Below are 23202 nucleotides of genomic sequence, written 5' to 3'. Positions count from 1 at the left end.
GTGACACATTGCCAAGGTAACCGGCTCTGGCCACAGAACCTGCAGCTCCGTTGGCTGCAGCTGCTATATTAGGCCTAATTAGTGGCGGGAAGTGAGATGATTGCTTAACGTTATGTTACGTTATTTAAAGTATAATTTCAAAGGGCAAGTGTCGTTTTGCAAGTCTTATTGCTTGTGTGTGTGAGGACCCAAGGAGAACCCTGGGCACCCACAGTGCAGAGCTGTGTGCTAGTCATGTAAATGTAGCAGTCATAACTTTTTTGGCATGAGTCGCTTTAAACTTTGTCTTGTAATCTGTCTCCTTAAAGCTCAACAATGAGTAGTCAGAGTGGAACTGATTGATCATGTAAACCGTTGCAGATGCTAATAACTGGCAGATTGGCATGTCTTGAATTACAGCATCAATTCTCAGAATCGCAGACAGCTCCATTCTTGATGGCTTTAAGTACAGCCTGTTGTTCAGCTATCTAGTCTCTGGGGAGCTGGTTTTTGGATATCTTATAGCCTAAACTGAATTCTCTCTGTCCACTAGAGCTTGTTGTATGATTAAAAAGCACAACAAGAAGAAGAAAAAACTTATTGGTGTTGTGTGTAAAGTTTGTGGGAGAACTTGAATGTGTGCATGTGTGCATTCATGCTGGTTCTTGCTGTAGCAACTGTCTCTGTCTGTGTCTGTGCGCATTTGTGCCAGTTGCTGCTGTAGTGTCTGTGTGTGTCTGTGCTGGTGTGCATTTGAGCATTCATGCTGGTTCCTGCTGTAGTGATTGTGGGCGTCTCTGTGTGCATGTCTGCATTAATGCTGGTTGCTGCTGTATTGTCTGCATGCTAGTCCGTGCATTTATGATGCTGCTGAATAACACAATGTACTCAAACACCCATTTCAACAGCTTTGTTAAAGTGGCAGTTATGTAAGTTTTGAGCACCCACCTGCACAAACATAAATTGATGGTCTAGAGGATGATGCAATTTATTGCCTAAACAGTTTCCTAAATTGTTGCTATAGCAAGAAATACTATTCACCATTCACTCTGATCATTAAATAAGCAAAGATAACATATGTTAATGTATGTTCTGAGTTTCCTTTGCTGTGGTAACCAACTAGCGTTTGAGCCAGCACAATAATTTAGAGCAGTCATGTTATTTGACCAGAACTTTTTTACAGGTTTCCAGTATTACTTCTTTCACCCTACAGCAAATCGGAATCAAGTTGTCACCTTGAACACAGTATAATTCAAACATAACTGCCAGCACAAAGTGAGATCGGCGCCGGGATAGTCTCCTTGCTTCAAGAATTCTTTTGCTTAGGACAACAGTGCCTATGTCCAAGAATTGATTTGATGTCTTTATATTAAAGGCTCAAAATAAAATTCAATAAATCTCCCCAACCTGTGTGCACTTTCAATTGTTTTGTTTGACTTGAGCCGAAGGTAGTACAGGCAAAAATTTCTCGCAAAAATTTTGCTTTTGTTCCTTTAAACAGGATGGTTCAGAAACGGGTCATGAAGCTTGGATTAAAAAAATGGTTTGATGTGAGTTTGAAGAACAAAATACTTAACACAACCATCATCAAATCAATATGATAGAGGATCAATACCCAGTAGTGATGTGATGTTTGTGAACTTTTCGTTCAAAAGGAACAGATCACTTGGTGGTGAACGAACTGAACTGAATCACTTCCTGAAAAGATTCTTTCATTTTTCAACTTTTGTTGTGTTCTCCTCTCTCCCGGCTTCTGTCACTCTCTCTATACTCTAAGAGTCGCCTAACTGTGTGTTCACACCAAAAGAGGCAAAAGAGGCAAAAGAGGCAAGCACGCCGGAAGTTCATTCATTTTCAATGAGAGCCCAGCGTCCTGAGTGGCCAAAGCGTCCTGAACGGCTAAAGCGGCTAAAGCGTCAAAAGAGGCACCAGATGAGAAGTTGAGCCTCGGTCAACTTTATGGTAATTAGCTATGACGCAGTTCAGTGGCAAACGGTGGCAATCAATCAGAGTAGAGATGTCCTTCGACCAAGCGGGTCTAAGGAACAACGCATGTAACTTTGGTTCCTAGTTTCGTCTTAGATACAGAAAAGCTCATAAGCTGTGCTCGGGCTCATCCTATTCTTTTTTAATATCCGCCTTTTTAGCTATCGTGACCAACAACAAAAAAATTGTGTCACGGAGGTGGTAGATTGTTCTGGTGAGTTAAAAAAAAATGTGCAGTAATAGCAGAAAATAGCAAAATGTAGTGTAGTCTGTGGCAAAGACGTAGCCTAGCCTAGCACCTAACCTTAAACTGGATCCCTGACTGTGCTCCTCTGTCCTAACGGACACACCATTGAGTTTTTAAATTATCCCTCCAAACCAGCCAACCTCTCACCTCTAGACTTGTCAATGTTTTTGGAAAGTGTCTTGAAATAACGTTTGTTATGATTTGGCACTATACAAATAAAGACTGACTGATTGATTGAAGATCAGAAATGGACAGCACCTGGGTTTAATATACGAGCATTTCAGCAAAGGGTCCAAATACTTATGGCCATGTGATATTTCAGTTACTGACACACATTACTTACGGTCTGAATGAACAGTGCAAAAAGTTGAATTTGAACTAGACCGCTTATCAGTAAACGTTTAAACCCCTTTCCTTTGGTACTCTGTTTTCTATCTGTCACTTTTCAGGAGTTTGATTCAGATCTTTGACTGAAACATTTACAAAGCCGGGACCCTTTTGAGGTTCACCTGCAGATTATTAATGATGTGACTGACACATGTAAAACCTATTGCTCTTCAAAGATAGTACTCTAATCACTTTTGTTAGTTAGTTAGTTTTTTGTTAGTTTTTATTTTCCTGTCATTGCAAATCAAATACACTTATTTACATATATATACATATATCCAAACATATCTAAATATATATATATATATATATATATATATATATATATATATATATATATATACTTTTTAAAGCTGAGTCCCGTATTTCTCTGGAACCCTTTCTACTCCACAAACTGAACCCTCCAATCAGCATAGATCCATCCGCTGATAAGCAGAGCAATATAACATACTTGCAACAAGGTACGCTCTGACTAGCAGTGGCAGGTCCAGACTTTTCAGACTGGGGTGCCACAACCAGGGCACTGACTTATACAGGGAGGCATGAATTTTGTGAGCCCACACTAGAATAAATAACATTTATTTTGCTTATTAGTTTGGATTAAAGTTACATATTAACAGGCTACAGCTTTAACAATCAAGTTCTCCTGTGAACTTCACGCACGACACCAACAAGTTTTTTTTCTTCTTTTTGTGCTATCCAATCAATGCAACAGGCTCCAGAAATAATTCGGTTTAGGCTATAAGAAATGCAAAAAGCGGCTTCCCAGAGACTAGATAACTGAACAATGTGCTGTACTTAAAGCCATCAAGAACGGAGCTGTCTGCGGTTATGAAAGTTGATACTGTAATTCAAATAATGCCATAGTATGGTCACTTACCATGTATGGGCGTTATCTCTTCCTTCATCAGTAATCTCCCATTCCACTCCTGTTCCATTTAGGGTGTATTGATACAGAAATAATACACTGACATATCACCCCTTTGGCAACATTTGTAAGGTCTCCCAAAGTATCTCGGGATCTCACAATAGATTTGTGAGATCCTGAGATTTTATGAAATTTTGCATGAAATCAATACGACAGAAAGTTAGTGTTGCAGCCTTACGGGGAGGAAGAGTCTCTGGGCAGCACAAGGCTTGAAGAGCTTCTTCCACTCATCAGCATTCCCTACAGAGAAGGTTATGGGGTATATACTGTACTGGAACTTCGATAAGGCAGAGGGGGGCCACTGATTCAGCTGGGAAAAAAAACACAAATACAAAAGAAGGCGTTTAGTGTGAGAAACTGTGAGATAACCTCGTTATTACAGAATATCATACTGATCTGGGCCTGTATGCTCGTTCAGTCATCAAACAAACGGGAGCATTAGTCCTCATGTTCTGTTATGGAATGGCCCGTTTGGTTACAAGTGTAAATAATCAGCCAGTTAACTAGTTACACCATGAAAGAGATGCAGGTGCGGGATACTTCATAATTAAGGGGAACCTCCTGGGAACCTCATCAAACAAATTCAAACTGCTCATGTCTTCCACTCATAAACAGTGATAAACCTGGGGAGCAGTAATGGTGTGACTGAGAGAAGATCAAGAAAAATATTTTTTAGCTGGAGACATTGAGATTTTATAACAAGAATACACATGGTCAAACAGCTGTTATCAGTGAGTCAATCAGGTTAACAAAAAGAAAGACAAAGTTGGGCGATCTTGAACAGAGTAAATGGGTGTGGTATTTCGGAGCGCACAGTAGAAAACCTCAATAATAAAGTCGATAATATGAAAGCTGCTTTGCGAAACAAGTGCTGCAGCAATGCCCCAGTATCTCAATAAATAACCCTTAAAGCAGGTTATGAACTCCAACATTTCACCACACACATCTTGGTAGGAACCAAAAGCAAAAAGTGAATCTAACTTGACAGCAGTCAGAGCCTCGCCAATTTGAGACTTTGATTGTCTCCCTTATCTTATTTGTTCACTGAAAAAATGTGTGTCAAATATCTAAATTTGCTATATGGCTACTAGTGCTGTCAGGCGATTAAAAAATTTAATCTAATTAATTACAGGATTTGTAATTAATTAATCTAATTAATCGCATTTTAATCTCATATCTGCATTAGGTCCCAAAATAAAGAATTTGAATTCCAGGACATTAAAACTACATTAAAAGACATTTAAAAATAAGGTGGGAATATATACAACACATTTTTAGGTACCCTGAGGCATAAGGAACAAATGAAAAACACAAGAAACTATATGATAAAAGTTGCCCGATAATGAAATATAAATACAGTAACAAATATTTGGATAAACCATGGATGACAAGGGGGATTCAGAATGCATGCAAAAAGAAGAATATGTTATATAAGCAATTTATTATACAAAGAACAAAATAATCTGAACAAAAATATAAGAGGTATAAAAATAAACTTATTAATATTATTGGGACAAGTAGAAAGACTTACTATGGCAAATTAATTGAAGAAAACACGAATAATATTAAAGGAATATGGAATATATTGAATGGATTAACTAAGTCTGAAAATAAAGTGGGTCACCCAGACCACTTTATTGTAAATGGCAAAAAGGTCTATGATAAATCTAAAATAGTGGAGGGATTCAATAAATTTTTTGTTGAAGTGGGGCCAAAATTGGCAAGAGAAATTAACAGTGCTGGGCAGTCTGTTGCTGATGCAGATATCTGTATTGACAGTGTCAGGGATTCAGTATTTCTGGGAGCAGTGACGCAAAAAGACATCATTGACACTGTTAAGTTATGTAAAAACAAATTCTCTACAGACAAAGATGGGATTGACATGTTTTTAGTTAAAGATACAATAAATTGCATCATAAATTCACTTACTTATATATTTAATTTGTCTTTCCGAACAGGAGCTTTTCCAGAAAAGATGAAAGTTGCAAAGGTCATTCCACTTTTCAAATCTGGTGATAAACACTCATTCACCAACTATAGACCAGTCTCTCTGTTGTCACAGTTCTCAAAAGTTCTGGAAAAACTTTACAACAATAAACTGGACAAATTTATAGAAAAAAACAACATTTTAATGGAAAGTCAGTATGGGTTCAGATCAGGCAGATCCACCTCCCTGGCCTTGATGGATTTAATCGAGGAAAATATCTTCCAGTCTTGATTCAAAGAAATTCACTCTTGGAATATTTGTTGATTTAAAGAAGGCATTTGACACCATTGACCATGATATTTTATTGAAAAAGATGGAGAAGTATGGTTTAAGGGGGGTGGCTCTAGACTGGCTGAAGAGCTACATCAGCAACAGAGTTCAGTTTGTTCAGGTGGGTCATCACAGGTCAAGTTATTTAGACATTACCTGTGGTGTCCCACAAGGGTCAGTACTGGGCCCTAAGTTGTTTATTCTATATATCAATGATATATACAAAGTGTCTGACTTATTAAAATGTATTGTGTTTGCTGATGACACCAATATTTTATGTACTGGAGATAACCTCGAGCAGCTGCTAGATATGGTCAAGAATGAATTGTGTAAACTGAAATGCTGGTTTGACAGAAATAAATTATCACTAAATGTTACTAAAACAAAATTTATGGTATTTGGGAATAGAAAGACAGATGGTATAATTGAGCTGACAATTGGTGACATACTTATTGAAAGAGTCTATGAAAGTAAGTTCTTGGGCATTCTGGTTGACCATAAGCTGTCCTGGAAACCATACATAAAATATCTGTGCTCAAAAATATCAAGAAGTATTGGAATAATCAGCAAAACAAAATATTTACTGCCACAAAAATCTCTGCGCACCCTCTGCTGTTCCATGATCTTGCCATACCTCTCCTACTGTGCTGAAGTCTGGGGTAACACATATAAGACCAATCTACAAAAGATCTGCACATTACAAAAAAGAGTTATACGGTTAATAAGTCATGCTGGGTACAGAGATCACACTAACCCTCTATTTCTACAATTAAAACTGCTAAAATTCTGTGACATAGTTAATCTGATGACTGCTCAGGTGCTATATAAAGCATTGCACAATAATTTACCCGGTAATTTACAAAAAAAAATCAAAACCAGAGAGGGGGGCTATAATCTAAGGGGTGAACATAATTTCATTTTACCAATCATTCACTCAACTCTTAAAAGTTTGTGCATTTCTGTTTGTGGAGTCAAACTCTGAAACAGACTGGATGTCACTTTAAAAATGTGCACTACCACGCAAATATTTAAACTACACTATAAAAAAGTACTACTAAACTCATAGAGGTAATTTAAAATAACATGGCCTTGGATTAAAACATTGATAACTATTAACATATGTAAATAATCATAGTAAGTAATTTAAAATGTTGCTTTGAACAGATATACAATGGTGAATTTGATAGTATTATGAGTTGGATGTTTATAAACACTGTTGGCAGCGGGTTCTGAGTTATAATTTGATATTGTATCTGTTTTGTATTGAAAGGGGCAGAACTAGATAAGCTTTTTTGCTTCTTTCTGCTCCTTCTCAAACTGGTTGCTGTGCATGTGTTTGCACTCATATGTTTATTTATTTATTTACTTTTGTTTTATGTTTTTTAAAGTTTGAGATAAGTAAATAAAATAAAATAAATTAAATAAATTTAAAAAAAGTGTTACGGTTCTATCTTTACAAAATCTACACAGTGCTGCACCTAAGATATGCTGATTTGATTTTTAGGACGTTTTTTGCTTCTGTTCACAATTTTACTCGACGTGGACTCAATTTTCACTGCAATATGAACTTCTATACTTCTATGAGGTCAGGAGAAACACGGCTAAAGGCTAAAAACTGTGAGGAACTATGTACAAAACACTTTTTTCAAGTCTTGGATCAAAGAAGTATTCTCAGTTTAACATGCTCTGAACACACACACTGTTGCTCATTGGTGCAGAGCAGCCCCAAGCTGAAAACACCGGGAAGATGGAAGGAAATTTTCAAAGAATTCTTTAGATTCAAATACAAGACCTTTTTCGATCATTCAGGGCTTGTATAAACAGTAGAGAGTGTAAAATGACCTGTTTTTTACAGAATTGAGCTAGAGCAAACGGTTGATTTTCTCTACATTTTCAAAAAGGACGTGTGAATAAATGAGATGTGGACGGCAGTCCCCTTAAAGGATAGGTTCGGTTTATACAGCTTTTACATTGTTTATAGAATGAAGTAGAACAAAATACTCACCAAGAAGGTTTTCCTGATCCAAGCAGTGCTTCGGGAGATATTTAGATCCAAAATCGTGCAGCGGATGTCCGTATGATGGGATCCATCGGGGCATAGACAGCGCCGCTCCTTAAAACGGCATTAATCGTCCAAAAACTCGTGTTTTTCACCAATATTCCATCATGGTCGGCTCCGAGATAGTCCTCTGCTGCAGTCTGTGTCACTCCAGACAGCGCTGTGTGGCTGTACTGACCTCTGAACTGACAGAAGACTTTGTTTACGCTTGCCCCTCAAAGAGAGGAGTCAGTGCTCCAGAGAGAACTGCGCAGTTTTAGGAGCGGCGCTGTCTATGCCCCGATGGATCCCATCATACGGACGTCCGCTTCACGATTTTGGATCTAAATATCTCCCAAAGCACTGCTCGGATCAGATAAGCCTGCTGGGTGAGTATTTTGTTCTATTTCATTCTATTAACAATGTAAAAGCTGTATAAACCGAACTTTTCCTTTAACAGCGCTCTCTCTTCCCCCCGGTTCAAAGCATGTTGCTTGATGTGATACATTCAGGGACCGTCGGAAATTTGAAAATCTGATGAGAACACCACTTTTTTCATGTAGGACAAACGGTTTGTAAATGCTAGACATTTGAAAATAAGTGCGTCTTTGAACGCCTCGCGGGTTTGGGATCCAGATTAATCTACGTTGATTTTTATGCGCGTTAATTTGCGGTGTAATTAATTCATCTAATTATCGCGTTAAAATGACAGCCCTAATGGCTACACATTGCCACCTTTCCAAAGGATTGTCCACTTTGTTTGCATAGTTTGTCTCTAACAGCAACTCATTGTGCAATACCTTTAAAGGGCTGAACAGGCACTGTAATCCTGCTTTTAGCGTCTGTAGTGGTGGGGTATACCTTCATTAAATCTGGGGGCCATTAACTTTGCTCATGCAGACCGCTAATCAATTTTATTGCCATTAGTACAAATGGTGGGTTTTCCCCACTAATGGCCCTTAACATTACTCATAACTGGGGTTGGCAAAAGTAGCCTTACTTTACAATACAGATACATCCTTTGGCTTTGTGTGGTTTTGCATGGTTTTTACTAGGGCTGCAATGACAAATCTATAAAACCCATAAAAATCAATTAGTAAAAGCGTCAACAACATTTTTCTGTAACCAATGCACTATGTTGCATCATTACTGTATTAATTTGTCTACAGTTTGTTTGTCTTCTTCCTTTTTGTTTGATTATTTAGCGGTCGGCAACTATCTGAAGGTGTATTACTGCCACCTACTTGACTGGAGTGTAGATTACCTGGGCTGCGGGGCTGTACGCGTCACAAGTAAACAGATCAGCGTAGAAGAAGAGAAGTCGAGCCGAAACAAGTAAACACCAGTAATGGCAGAGCCAGAGAAAGCTGTTTGTCCAAAAATGTCCAGAGTTTGGGAGTATTTTACTCTGAGTGAAAGCACACAGTGAGCTCTAATTTCACTGTGCAGCGCAGGGGGCGCAAGCCTGGCGCACCCTGCGCAGTGCTAATTTCGTGCGGCGCACTGCCGTGCGCTGCCAATTTGACAATTTGGTAGACCGTCTGCGCAGAGATGGGTGTGACTGCGCGCCAGGGGGAGTTGACGGCGCACCAGGGGGAGGTGTCGGCATAGTCATGTTGGCGCAGTGACAATTTTGTGCCAAAAACAGCGCAGAAAGTGCGCTGAAAGCTCGCCAGCTCCAACCTGGTCTATTCTAGGCGCAAGGCAGAGCGCACCCTTCGCAGCTGTAATTTGGTGACAAGCGCACATGTGCACACATGTCAACAAAGCCTCAGAGGCAGGTTTCCAGAGTGTCAGGCACATTTTAATGCAATAAACAATCACAGCAAACACTATTTAATGTAACCGTCTGAACTAGCGTATACATTTGTATCTATATTAACTGTCCCCTCACATCTGATGTCAGATCAAAGCCGTTTGTCATAATGGAAAGTTAACCTGAAGGCAGCTGGAGGTTTGATGCACCTCTTACAATTAAACAATAAACAGCCTTAACATCTGATACTGAGTATGTATCTGGTTCTCTCATTTCATTTAATTCAAAGAAAAGAGGGAGAGAAAAGACGGAGTAAAAAGAGACAAAATAAATGTATGTCACTCATTTACCCGTGATTACCCATATTTCTCTGTTTCAGTCTTTATTTTTAACATGATCTAAAAAGATGGAGTACATTATTGTGAGGAGGATGAGGCAGAGACACTGGGAGAGTATACAGTATATCACCAAAGGTTCTGCTATTTGGCGATGACAAACCAGGAGTGCAGGTGGATCAAAAGTATTCTGAATGGATAAGCCAGCTGTGTAACTGTCTCTTCATTTTGTTCTCCTATTAATGACAAAGGAACAGATTACATCTGTCCCGGGAGCTGGCCCACACGGTGACTGGCTTCGTGTCCTCCGATGCGCCCCGCTGTCCATTCTCCTGCTGCAGGGACAGCGGCTCTGACCGTCTCCGCTACCAGCACTGTTTCCGCGGTGCTGGGGATCACTCAGACCAATAAGACGCTGCGCCTCGGCGGCAGGGCATTTAAAGGTGAGGAGAGGCGCTCATTTGATTGGTGAAAACAGCGCTCGGCTGTGTTAAACCCACTCACGGTTTTTCTCCTTCCTCTCGGCCATTAGCGCGGAGGGAGGCCTGGAAGCGCACTCATATGCCTCTCTGCGCCTTTAGTGCGCCTCTCTTGGCACTGCAGGAAACTTGCAAAGTGCGCTGGTCATGCCCTGTCCGCGCGGCGAAGGCCGGCGCAGGGCAGGTGCGCCTGCGCTTGCACCTGGTCCACGAAATTAGAGCCTAGTGTGTTAACTGCAACATTTGCACAAATGACTTCACATGGCACGGCAGTATGACTGCAGTGATCCAGCACTTAAAACGCAAATATGTTGGGCTCATCGATGACGAGCCAAGGAGCTCATCAGCGAGGTGAGGAGCAACAAAATCCACCATTCACTCCTTTTACATGTTGTGAAAGCTATGGTTTCTTTTTTAAGACTCGTTCTGTCTTTGTATTAAATTCTCACCCCATTTGGAAACCTTGAGGAGTTCATTAAACCAACGTTAGCATAAGCGTTGGCTGCTACAGATGGTGGTAGGGCATGGACTGTTTCACCTGCAAATGAAAAGATTGAGGACTTAATTTTATTTATTTACCTTTTTGGTCCACTAAGTTCTTAATCTGATAACATAACAATGTATTTTCTTTTATTTTGACCATACTGCTGATTCTTTAAGTGACAAGACATTAATGTAATTTGTTTTACTTTGTACATGTAGCATCTGGTCAGCTTAAACGATGTTCAAATATGTTGTTTCTTTGTATGAATTTTTAAGCCAACAGTCATCAACTAAAATAACAACGGATGTTTGGTTTTGTGAATTTTACAATTATTTATTCTCATCCTTTTCAATCCCCCCCCCGACTGATCAATTTATTGTGAGTATAATCGTCAGCGTAATCTATTACTAAAATAATCGTTAGTTGCAGCCCAAGTTTTGACCAAAAACTATTATCTAAGACTCAGATGTATGTCTCAAGTAAACTACTATAACTTGTAATTCAAATTCTAAAATTATAGAGAAAAAAAGTTTATCTGTGAAATAGAATACTTCAAGACAATGTGACAACAAATTCAATGAATTAATTACCAAAATAATGACAAGTAATGACAAGTAAGAAAAGCTCTATTTGCTAAATACTGCATAAACATAGACAAATATGTACATGGTTACATTCCTTATCAAACAAATAAATCACTTCATTAAAGCAGAATGAGTTTTTAATATTTTCTTTTTGGGATTAGATAAAAGTTTTAATTGTCTTTTCCAGGTTTAAGACTCAGACTTTAAACTGCTCTGACCTTTAAATGTTATAACAGAGAGAGGATGAGAGCAATAATTATACAGTTAAATAATCAGAAATTGGAAAAGAGAAGACGAAAACTAAACGAAGTTTTCACAAAGGAACGTATTAGATTACAGGAAAGGCCCCAGGATACAGAAATAGATCCAAATCTGCACATAAAACAACAAAGCACCAGGACAGATGATTCTTACCTTCTGTTTAAACTGTGGGGCCAAAGGGTCTTCGGCAAAAATGTGGAACCTGATTCTTTTAAGACTGAACAGAATGGCTGATTTAACCATAGCGAGGGACTCGTCCAATCGGTTCCCACAGACCACCACAGCCAGATGCATGATCTCCTCTGCTGTTGTATGCTTTGCTGCATTGCTTTTCAGTTTACTGGAATGGGCAGAGAAAAGACATCCGTCAGAGATTTAATAAACCATGTTACAAACGTAACATCTCAGTGAGGATAAAAGGATGAAAGATTCTTTCACACATTGTGATAATTAAGACATACAGATTTCATGTATCTTTGATCAAATGAATGATTCAGTGGTAGGATGGCTCAAATTAAAAGGGATGGTAAATTATGATTCAGTTTTAGCCACTATTAGAAAACAATTTGATGAGCCAACCTGTAAATAAGCAGTTCTATCCATCCATTTTCTAAACCGCTTATCCTGTTCAGGGTCGCGGGTGGCTGGAGCCTATCCCAGCTGTCATTGGGCGAGAGGCGGGGTACACCCTGGACTGGTCGCCAGTCAATCGCAGGGCTGACACATAGAGACAGACAACCATTCACTCACACACTCACAGCTAAGGACGATTTCGAGTGTCCAATTAACCTGATCAGTATGTTTTTGGACTGTGGGAGGAAGCCAGAGTACCCGGAGAGAACCCACGCATGCACGGGGAGAACATGCAAACTCCACACAGAAAGGCCTACTGGCCAAGGTGGGGATTTGAACCAGCGAACTTCTTGCTGTGAGGCTGCAGCGCTAAACGTTGCGCCATTGTGCAGCCCGCTGAATAAGAAGTTCACTTATAAAATTCAGAATCAGAATCAGAATACTTTATTGATCATCGAAGGGAAATTTCATTTTAGTTACATCTCTTCCAAGACATACAAGAAAACAAACGGAGACATGGGGGAAAACAGAAATGGGATAAACCTAGGAGCTGCCCAGCACTCCTTTGCGATAGATATGAAACAACATGGGGAGAAGAGAGGGGAAAAAAAAGGTCAATTACAGACTATACCCCAACAGGGGGCATGGTTTGAGACCGAGAAAAAAAAACACTTTCGCATATAAGCACATGATAACAAACGAAAACCCGAAGACTTGCACAAATGTCACTGCTCGGTCATGGAGGGGCGCGCACTAGGGCTGCCACAAACGATTATTTTTATAGTCGACTAATCTATCGATTATTTTTTCGATTAGTCGATTAATCACGATTATTTCATGTTTCAACCTAATTTGGCCTTTAAAATGTGCAGACCTTTATAATTCAACCTGTGTGTTGCATTTTCTCTGCATTTACCAAGACTTAGGTTCTCGCCTCTGATTGGTCAGCCTTGTGTAATGTTTGTTTGTTTATCTTTATTTCATTCATGATGACATAAAAAAGTAGGCACTATACAAAAAAAATCTCAAAATGAATGAAGCAGGTAACAGGGAAATGAAGTTGTACGCAGTGTTGGACAGACCACTTATTAGTGACTTTGGGCTTGTTTTCTAATGTTTATTTGTTTATTGGGGCTTTGCTCTCTGTATGATCCCGTCTGACCTCTAAATTCCACCGCAAGCGCCGCGCAGCGCACTTGAAATGTACTGCGGAGCACTTTCGCTTAGTGCTTTCTTATCGACAGTGAATTTACACTGTCGATAAGAAGCACTAGACAGGAAGTCACTGCGTAAAATACCCGAAAGATTCCAAATAAAACACAATGCACAGACTCTAAAACGTAACTTTCCCCCATATGTTATAGCATATGCCACATCTGAAGGCACGTGCATTAAGTAAACAGTCGATCGGAGGGTCCTAGACGCAACACAAAGGCATGGATGAAGAAAAACTGATCTTGGAAGTGGATAAGTTCAAAATTCTGTATGATCCCGAATATCCTTTCATAAGGATACAGGCAGAAAGGACAAGGCGTGGACTGACATATCAAAAGTTATGGGAGTGGATGGTGATCGTGTGATATCGCTATTCATACGAGAGCCTGTGACTCTCCGAGGACCAGCCCTCCCCTCCATTGAGCGGAGCAGCGCTGCGCAGCGCGCTGCTTCCAGTGAGGTTTGACAATCGGAGCAAGACCACGGCGCTCCGCTGCGCTTGCGGTGGAATTTAGGGGTGACTCTCTCCCAGCTCTCCATGACAACGCGTTTAGTTTCGTTTCTCTACATGCGCTATTTCGCTCATGCGCACTCCGCCCCTCCTCCTACCCGCTGAGTGTTACCGGTGCAGTGTGAGCTTGCGAGAGATCCATCAGATATATGTCCTCTCTTTTCAAAAGTTGGGGGAGTTTTGACACTAGTTTGTGACTCAGATCCTGAAAATCTGTCTGTAACAGAGAGTGAAGGAGACTCTCTAAATCACGTTATCAGACGCTAAACTCCGGGAGCTGTCAGGCTGTCCAAGTCGGAGATGCAGAGCCTCCGTCAGCGCACAGCTCTCTCTGGAAGTGGAGATTTCTCCTCATCAATATTCCTCACGTAGGAACTTAGTGATCTTTTCCCATAAAAGTATCCAATTACACAGCACCTCATGCTGTGAACTGACGTTACGAATGAGTATTACCCCCTGGTATTTGGTTTCACTAAGTGACAACGACAATGAAAACAATAATACGACGCGTCGACTACTAAAATTTTCGTCGATGAATTTTTATCGTCGACGTAGTCGATTATGTCGACTAATCGTGGCAGCCCTAGCGCGCACGCAGCCTTTCTCGGGCACATGCGCATCAACCCTCTGCAGCTGAACTGTAACGGAGTCAAAGAAGGCGTTGAATCCAAGGTTGTGTGTGTGCCATGTGACTTCATGTGTGTTTGTGTGTCCCCATGGACTTCATCCCCACCCAGACTCAACAATGTCTCTGCCGTCTGATGGTGACAAGGCCACGATTTGCTTTTGAGTTTTACTGGTCATCTCTGTGGTGTGCCAAATGACCTAATTTGGTGGCCCATTACAGCCGAGTTGAGCTGATAACTTCTCCAAGTTGTTATCCATCCTATCCTGCCTGCAATTAAGTTTGCATTTCGCTTGAGTCGGAGTGTTGAAAGCTCTGCACATTCCTTTCACGACAGGCAGCTTGTTGATTGCCAAAAGTGCTGCCTGCCTCTTCTGAAGTTTGTGATAAATCAGGAAACCGCCAGCTACAAACAGCAGAAAGCCTGTTATCATAATACCAAATATGTAGACATCTTCAACATCCTCAACGGAAAGGATTGACGGGCATTTGGTCCTCCAAGTATCCCAGGAGTCGATTATATACCCGGCTGAATATGTACCCAGTTTTCTCATTGAAAAAATGTGATCAATTGTATTGAGAGACCAGCCGATCACATCCATGATTTTGGGATTTGGATAGGATACAAAGAGAGGCTGTGATAGATCAGAAAGAGACAGACCAAGAGCAAGCAGGGCAGATAGGGAGGAGGGAGCTAAAAGAAAAGCAGCCACCTTTGTTGAGAGCAGAAAAGAGAAAATTGAGTAATAAACATTTATATTGAGTTCTACTTCTTAGTATTCTGACCAAGAGCTTGGAATTCTATATTGATTGTATGGACATGTCCACACCAATCTTTAATGATAGCTGAAATGTCCCCACCAATATTAAGGTTCAAGGGGAAAAAAGTGCCTCATGCAGCACACAAAGGGTTAAAGCCTTTCCCACTCTGTCACTGCCTCCAAAATACACCTTTGAGGCCAGTCTGGATGTCGGATAAGAAAAGAAAGGTGGATTTATTTCACCAAACAAAGTGTAAGGCACCTAAGGAAAACACTCCCTCCTCATAGGCAAGCACTAATGAATGAAAAACACCTTTGCCAACAGTTTCCTCACTTTTAATGACGATCGATTTGTTACTTTCACTTTTCTCAGGCAACAGAAGAGGCAACTGAACCATCCTGTTTGTCAGACAGCAGTGGAGTGGCAGGGTCACAGCAAAAGGTGATCTTAAATAAGAATATGGTGGTTAATTTAACAATGTGAAAATTGGAAGAAAAAAAAAGTAACGACTAATGCCCTCTGTGGTATAGCTGTGAATTTTCATATAAATATAAGGAGCAGGCAGACAATGTGATTTTATCAGGACTGTCATTTTAATGTGTTGATTAGATTAATTAATTAACCTGCGAATTAGTGAGTTAAAAAAAATTACACAAATTATCTCATTAGCTGCCAGCAATTTGCAGCACATCTTGAACGATCTTTCAAGACCCAAATAATACTGTTTTCCAAAGATTGTTTTCCATTCAAAGAGTGAACTGCTCTCACCAACAGTAGTTTATAAGCCTGATTTTGATTGACAAGCTCCGCCAGACCCTGCCTTCCCCTGTGCTGGTGCTGGCTATGTATAAAGGTAAATTTGGTGCAATACGAATTCAAAGCCACAGAGAAAGATGACCATGAATTTAAAAATTTGTAACTATCATTTGCATTCACAAAATTGTGCTTTAGGAGTTGTGTAGTTGAAGAAATTTTTTTGCATACCTGAAGATATTTTTTTTCTGCAAATACATTTCAGCAGTTACAAGTCTTCAGTTTTATTTTTTGCAAGTGCACAAATCCACTGCTGCGAGTGCTCAAATTGCAATTTCTGCACACTCTCACTTTTGCACCCCTTTGTCTGAGATCTTTGGTGCAAAAGTAATTTGAGCACTTGCAGGATACGGAGGCGGGGTCTGTTAGAGAATGGTGGCTACTATGACCAATAGGAGCACCGCCCACCTTGGCCAATCAGAGCGGGGCCACTCTGGCAGGTCAGAGCGCTTGCGCGTGGACACTGAGCGGATCTACCACCGACAAGACCCTTCGCCGCCAGCATCGGGTGATTTAAACTGATACTCAGGGATGGAACCTGTTTTATACACTTTATGGATGGAACAAGTTGGGTCCTATCACAAGGTTCAGGGCAGAAATTACCCCTACAGCAGTGATTTTGTGCAGCAGAAGCCCAGAGCACTCGCACCAAACACCCCCTCCCTGCTCCTCTGCCGGTTTCTTCTGCACTCAGACGGGGCCATTTTTTACTTGACCACAAACACAAAAAAAACGGACTCCCACCCAAAAAATCTGATATCGGTCTGCATTCACGCTTTATTTATAGAAGCGCTCTGACCTGCCAGAGAAGCCCCGCTCTGATTGGCCAAGGTGGGCCGTGCTCCGATTGGTCATAGAAGCCGCCATTCTCCAACAGACCCCGCCTCCGTATCCTGCAAGTGCTCACAATTACTTTTGCACCAAAGATCTCAGACAAACGGGAGCAAAAGTGAGAGCGCACAGGAATTGAAATTTGGGCACTCCCTGCGGTGGATTTGTGCACTTGCAGATCATAAATCTGAAGACCTGTAACTGTTGAATTGTATTTGCAGAAAAAAAATATCTTCATGTTTGCAAAAAAAATTTCTTCAACTACACAACTCCTAAAGCACATTTATTTGTGGATGCAAATTTTTTTGTTACACATACACAAATTTATAGGTATCTTTTACTGAGATTTCAGATTTGTTTTGCACCCAAAATCTCAGACAAATGGGAGCAAAAGTGAGAGTGTGCAGAAATTGCAATTTGAGCACTCGCAACAGTGGATTTGTGCACTTTCCAAAATTAAATCTGAAGACCTGTAACTGTTGAAATGTATTTGCAGAAAAAAAATATCTCCAGGTATGCAAAAAAAAAAATCTTCAACAACACAACACCTAAAGCACTTTTATTTGTGAATGCAAATTAATAGTTACACATACTCTAATTTATGGTCATCTTTCTCTGTGGCTTTGAATTCGTATTGCATCAAATTTACCTTCATATATCTCCCCACTAATGTCGAATCAAACCTATGCCACTGATTCTGACCTTCCCCCAGAACAGTAAAACTGCTCATTTAAGAGTGGCCTTACATTGTGGTCAGCTTAAAGCACACCCACGAAAAACTCATGCCGTCTTCTCTCTTCTCTCTCATGCAGCATCTTGACATGCCACAGGTAAGACGTGAATGGATTTTCTCGGCAAAGAGAAGTGCTCACTAACACAGATTTGGACAAATTTGTGAACAATATTTGAGAGAAAAGGCTAAAAGGCCTTTATTGTAGGTAGAATCAAAGAACTTTGGGTTAAGCTCATGAAAAATCGGGGGCATGAACACAAGTATTGAGTTCATATATTTGTTCAGTGTGGACAATTTATCAGGTGGTAGTCTACAATCCTGCAATTTTACTTAGTCGATGCTTTTGTCCAAAACAATGTACAACACAAGCAACATAGTCTACCAGTCAAACCAGACCATCCTACAATGGTCTGGGACAGCAGCGGCTGGTCCATAGGGGGCGCTGGGGCTCCGCCCCACCAGTTGTGGAGAAGGGAATATTTTTTTTATAATTTTTTGCGTTTTTTTAAATCAATGTCAGTTTTACTTAATGGTGTGTATGTGTGTGCCTACATGCAACCGCGTCATTTAAACAACATTTCCACCAGCTGACACTCATTAAACAGTGAATTTAAACATTAAACATTCTCTCATGGGGCGCTCGGCAAAGTGCCCGTGACTTGCAGCTCAATAGCCAATCCGGTTATGGTTACTAGGGGAAAATGATGAATAATTGGCCAATCAACGTCGCTAAATTCTATGCCTGAAGGGCGCTAGAAAAAGAGCCCCTACGGCTACGTAAAATACGTGACGGTTTATGAATGATAGAGCTACGTGAGGAGCCAGGGAACGTTTTTTTCGTGGTGCGACTCCCAGACTCTATACGGAGGGAAAAACATACGTCGACGAGGAAGAGAGATGATGGCGGTGACGACGGCGGTAGTTCAAGCACAGCTTCGACCAAATTCGGTGAGATCTTATTAATGTACCCTTTTGAGAGACGGACGATGGAGGAAAAACTGCTCGTTAAGGTGCTAGGACCCGACACGCCTGAAATCCAAATTTCCCAGCAATCCAAAGAAAAAGACAAGACGTACAAACAGAGTTTTTGCCGAAGCTGGTTCAACCGTTAGACGTGGCTGACAGGTTGTGGCGCAGGAAATGCACTGTTTCCCCTGTATCCTCTTCAAAAGCGACCGATGTGATTCAACTTGGACAAGGACTGGACTGACGGACTTCAAGCACCTCTCCGAACGGATCAAGAAGCAAGAGAGATCCAAAATTTACATGGAAAACTGCGCAAAGCTGGCTGTTTTTGGAAAGATTAGCATAGCAACGCAGCTTGATGACGGGCACGGCATTGCTGTAAGAAGACATAATGAAGAGGTAGATAAAAACCGTAATATTTTATCCAAAATCATCGATTGTGTCAAATTTTGTGGTGCTTTTGAATTAGCAATGCGGGGACATGATGAAAGGGATTCCTCAGACAACGCGGAATATTTAGAGGTTTAGTTGATCTGATGGCATCCATTGATCGGGAGGTGAAGGAGCACCTTGAAAATGCGACCGTATTTAAAGGCACCTCGAAAACGGTTCAGAACGAGCTCCTGGACTGTATGCTGGCAGTTCTGAGAGAAAAAATCTTAGATGAAGTGAAGATGGCGAAGTTTTTAGCTATCCAAGCGGATGAAACTACTGACATTTCCACACACTGTCAGCTTGTCCTGGTACTGAGATACATCGATGGGCGCAACAATATACAGGAGCGGTTCTATGAGTTCATCAAGCAACCCAACAGCTGTGCGGATTCAATAGCTGGTGCCTTATTGGAGATGCTGCACAGCATCCTTCCCAAGGGACAAGAAAAAAAGTTGATTGCCCAGGCATATGATGGGGCAGCAGTAATGAGGGGTGCCACTGGAGGAGTGCAGAGAAAGGTACAGGACATCTATGCAAACGCTCACTACATTCACTGTTATGCCCATCATTTTAACGGTTTAAACGGTTGCTAGGCACTACCCAAGTAGCTGCCTGTTGCAGCAGCTCTCTCGTCTTTGTCCGTTTCTTGTAATTTTTTTGTCTCTTTTTCGTCATCTTTGTATTTGGAGTGGATCATCACTTTGTATGATTCATTGTCGGTCACGGACACCAAACTTTTTGTGGCTTCGGCGGTATTTTTTACTACTTTTCTCCTGTGTTTGTCTGGAGATCCTACATGTAACCATGGCTGCATTGTTTACATGCAAAATTAGCTGTTGGCAGCCTGTAGCATGTCAATGCTAACTAGTGTAGGGCTTGATGATTTCCCTCGAGCTGAGGAGGAGGTGGTGAGGACGACGTGCTGGTTCTCGGATGTGAGCTGGGAGGTGACGACGTGGACCTGTCCTTCCATCCATCGTTGTTGGGAACGTGGGATCTCGCTCCGGGGGATGGACGAGCTAGCTGTGCTAATCCAGTGGCATCATGCTGTTCATGGACGTGGCTGACGGAGCTGACATCGGACGCCGCGACACATCGGAGGAGCTTCGCCTGCTGTAAGCAGACAGGATCCAGGAGACAGAGACTGAACAGACTGCTGGGGAGGCTCAGTCCTGGACCCTGTGGAGGTGGAGACTGGCTGGACTGGAGAGTGGTGGACGAGTGGTGGACGGGATGTCGTCATCTAACTTCTTATGGACATTTTTGCACTTTCTATACCCTTTCTTACTTTTGTTTTCTTAAATGCTGCGGTGACTCCTGAATTTCCCCTCGGGGATAAATAAAGTATTTTCTATTCTATTCTATTCTATTCTATCAGCTAAACCTGGTAATGCAGCAGGCAACCTCCCACATCTCCCAGATCGGTCACTTTTTTACTGACATCGGGGGATTTGCTTCTTTTTTCTCAAAATCGAGCAAGAGAACTGCAGTGCTAGATAAGATGGTGGCACACAGACTTCCAAGTGCAACATCAACACGTTGGAACTTCAACAATCGTGCAGTCAACACAGTCTATGAGCACAAGAATGATCTGGTCAAGTGTTTTCGGACCATCCGGAACAGTGAAGACAATGATGGCCCTACAAAGAGAGAGGCTGGAGGCTATGTGTGATTGCTGGAGGATGAAGCTTTCTGTTTTTTCCTAACCTTGTTCCATAAGATCATGCCACATGTAGACATGCTGTATAATCAGCTCCAGAAGAGGAACATCGATGCTGTCTACATCGCAGGAATCACCCAGACATTCTTGAACAGCATACCGGCTATCAGGTACGTTAAATGCATTATTATGACAATTAACCTAGCCTAATTGTTGATTCTCTGCCTAAATTTTATGTAGCCTAAGATACTTATATGTCATTTTATTTTAATAATCAATGTATCTGTTAAGTTTAGATGAAATAAAATTGCCAGTAATTATAACAAGCTTGGGTTTGGTTAATATATCCCTAACCAGTTTTCACAACTGACTCATAAAACTTTTGTTTTGGATCAGGGAGGCTGTTCTTCGTCAGGAGTACAGGGGACCTGTTCAGGAGCCACCCACAAAGAAACGGAAAGCACTAGGAGAAGACACACAGCAACATTTGGCACACACACACACACACACACACACACACACACACACACACACACACAAACAGAGACATCAAATAATCAAATAAATAATATAAAATCAAATGAAGATACTCACCACTCAAGTTACTGATTAGGTTCATCTTGTCTTCATAAAACAAACATAAGTGTTTTCGTGTTCTTTTTTAAAGACAAAAAGGTATGATTACCTTGACATGTTTCGACGTACTCTGTCGACTTCTTCAGAAGCTGTCATCCTGACAGCTGTGGCGTGTCTTTTTATCAGCTGTTTCTGGTAGTAGCTGGCAGGACAGATTGATCACGTGATCTGTCCCGCCAGCTACGTCCCCCGTTGCCTGGCGGCCTCTGGAGAAGTATGTCCCAGGTGTGCGAGAGCTGGAAGGCTCCTTCATCCCTGTTGATGGTGTACGAGTCAATAGAGATCAGGAAACGGAGAAGGACACCATCAACAGGGGTGAAGGAGCCTCCCAGCTCTCGCAAACATGGGATTCACTTCTCCAGAGGCCGTCAGGCAACGGGGGACGTAGCTGGCGGGACAGATCATGTGATCAATCTGTCCCGCCGGCTACTACCAGAAACAGCTGATAAAAAGACACGCCACAGCTGTCAGGATGACAGCTTCTGAAGAAGACGACAGAGTACGTCGAAACATGTCAAGGTAACCATACCTTTTTGTCTTTAAAAAAGAACACGAAAACACTTGTTTTTAACAGTTAACAATTTTGGTTTATCACCCAATATAGGCTAGCTATCCAGAACAATGATTGTAGTGAGACATGTGAAGACCTTATTTTTTTCTCTTCTTTAAATTTGTATGTTTTTGCATAGGTATGCGACACCATCATGGGCCATGCCAAGCAGAGGTTTTCTTTCACCAAGCACCTCATCAGTGCCACTCTCTTGGAAGGAGACTTGTTCCAACAACACAGCAGAAAGTTCCCAGATTCAGCACTGGAAACCACGGTGGAAGCCTATCCCTCATTTGACAAGGCCAGACTTAAAACAGAACTGTCCTTGATCTACGAGAATGAGGAGTTCCGGAGTTGCAAAGGTGCTCTGGCTCTCTACCAGGTTTCGATGGACAACCTTGGAGAAACATTTACTGAAACTGTAAGTCTTCTCAATATCATTATCACTACACCAATGACAACATCAGAGTCTGAGAGGTGCTTCTCTACCTTAAAGAGGATAAAAACGTTTCTTAGAAACACTATGCTACAAGATCGGCTAAATGCTCTAGCTATGCTCTCCATTGAGAAGAAAATGACAAAAGACATTCCTGATTTCAACAGCAAAGTCATTGAAAAATTTGCCTCTCAAAAAGAAAGGCGAGCAAAATTCTTGTACAAATAACTCCTGGAATGAGAGAGGGACACACAGAGAAACAGAAAGAAAAAACACTGAGAAACAGAGACAGACTAAGGAGCAGACACACTGAGAACCAAATACACTGAGAAACAGAGACACTGAGGAACAGAGACACTGTGTAACAAACACGCTAAGGAACAGAGACACTGTGTAACAAACACACTGAGGAACAGAGACACTGAGGAACAGAGACACTGTGTAACAAACACACTGAGGAACAGAGACACTGAGGAACAGAGACACTGTGTAACAAACACACTGAGTAACAGAGACACTGAGGAACAGAGACACTGTGTAACAAACCCACTGAGGAACAGAGACACTGAGGAACAGAGACACTGTTTAACAAACACACTGAGTAACAGAGACACTGAGGAACAGAGACACTGTGTAACAAACACACTGAGGAACAGAGACACTGAGGAACAGAGACACTGTGTAACAAACACACTGAGTAACAGAGACACTGAGGAACAGAGACACTGTTTAACA

General features: G+C 41.3%; 2 protein-coding genes across 3 annotated transcripts in view; both read right to left on the bottom strand.

Moving 5' to 3' along the window:
• shq1 (SHQ1, H/ACA ribonucleoprotein assembly factor) overlaps nucleotides 1–23202 on the bottom strand; it is a 279134-nt gene that overhangs the window by 91032 nt on the left and 164900 nt on the right. The window lies entirely within an intron of this gene.
• gxylt2 (glucoside xylosyltransferase 2) overlaps nucleotides 1–23202 on the bottom strand; it is a 65434-nt gene that overhangs the window by 40440 nt on the left and 1792 nt on the right. The window contains exons 2-3 of the mRNA XM_074676895.1: nucleotides 11875–12061; nucleotides 3706–3837 (exon numbers count right to left, since the gene is read on the bottom strand). Of these exons, the coding sequence (XP_074532996.1) occupies nucleotides 3706–3837; nucleotides 11875–12061 (319 nt within the window). The remainder of the gene's footprint in view (nucleotides 1–3705; nucleotides 3838–11874; nucleotides 12062–23202) is intronic.

This window comes from Halichoeres trimaculatus, unplaced genomic scaffold (genome assembly GCF_033239565.1).
Source record: "Halichoeres trimaculatus isolate MK-OKI-2021-1 unplaced genomic scaffold, fHalTri1.1 fHalTri1_scaffold_1, whole genome shotgun sequence".
NCBI classification, from domain to species: Eukaryota; Metazoa; Chordata; class Actinopteri; order Labriformes; family Labridae; genus Halichoeres; species Halichoeres trimaculatus.
The sequence above is the reverse complement of the archived record's forward strand: the minus strand, read 5'-3'. Positions and strand labels throughout refer to the sequence as shown.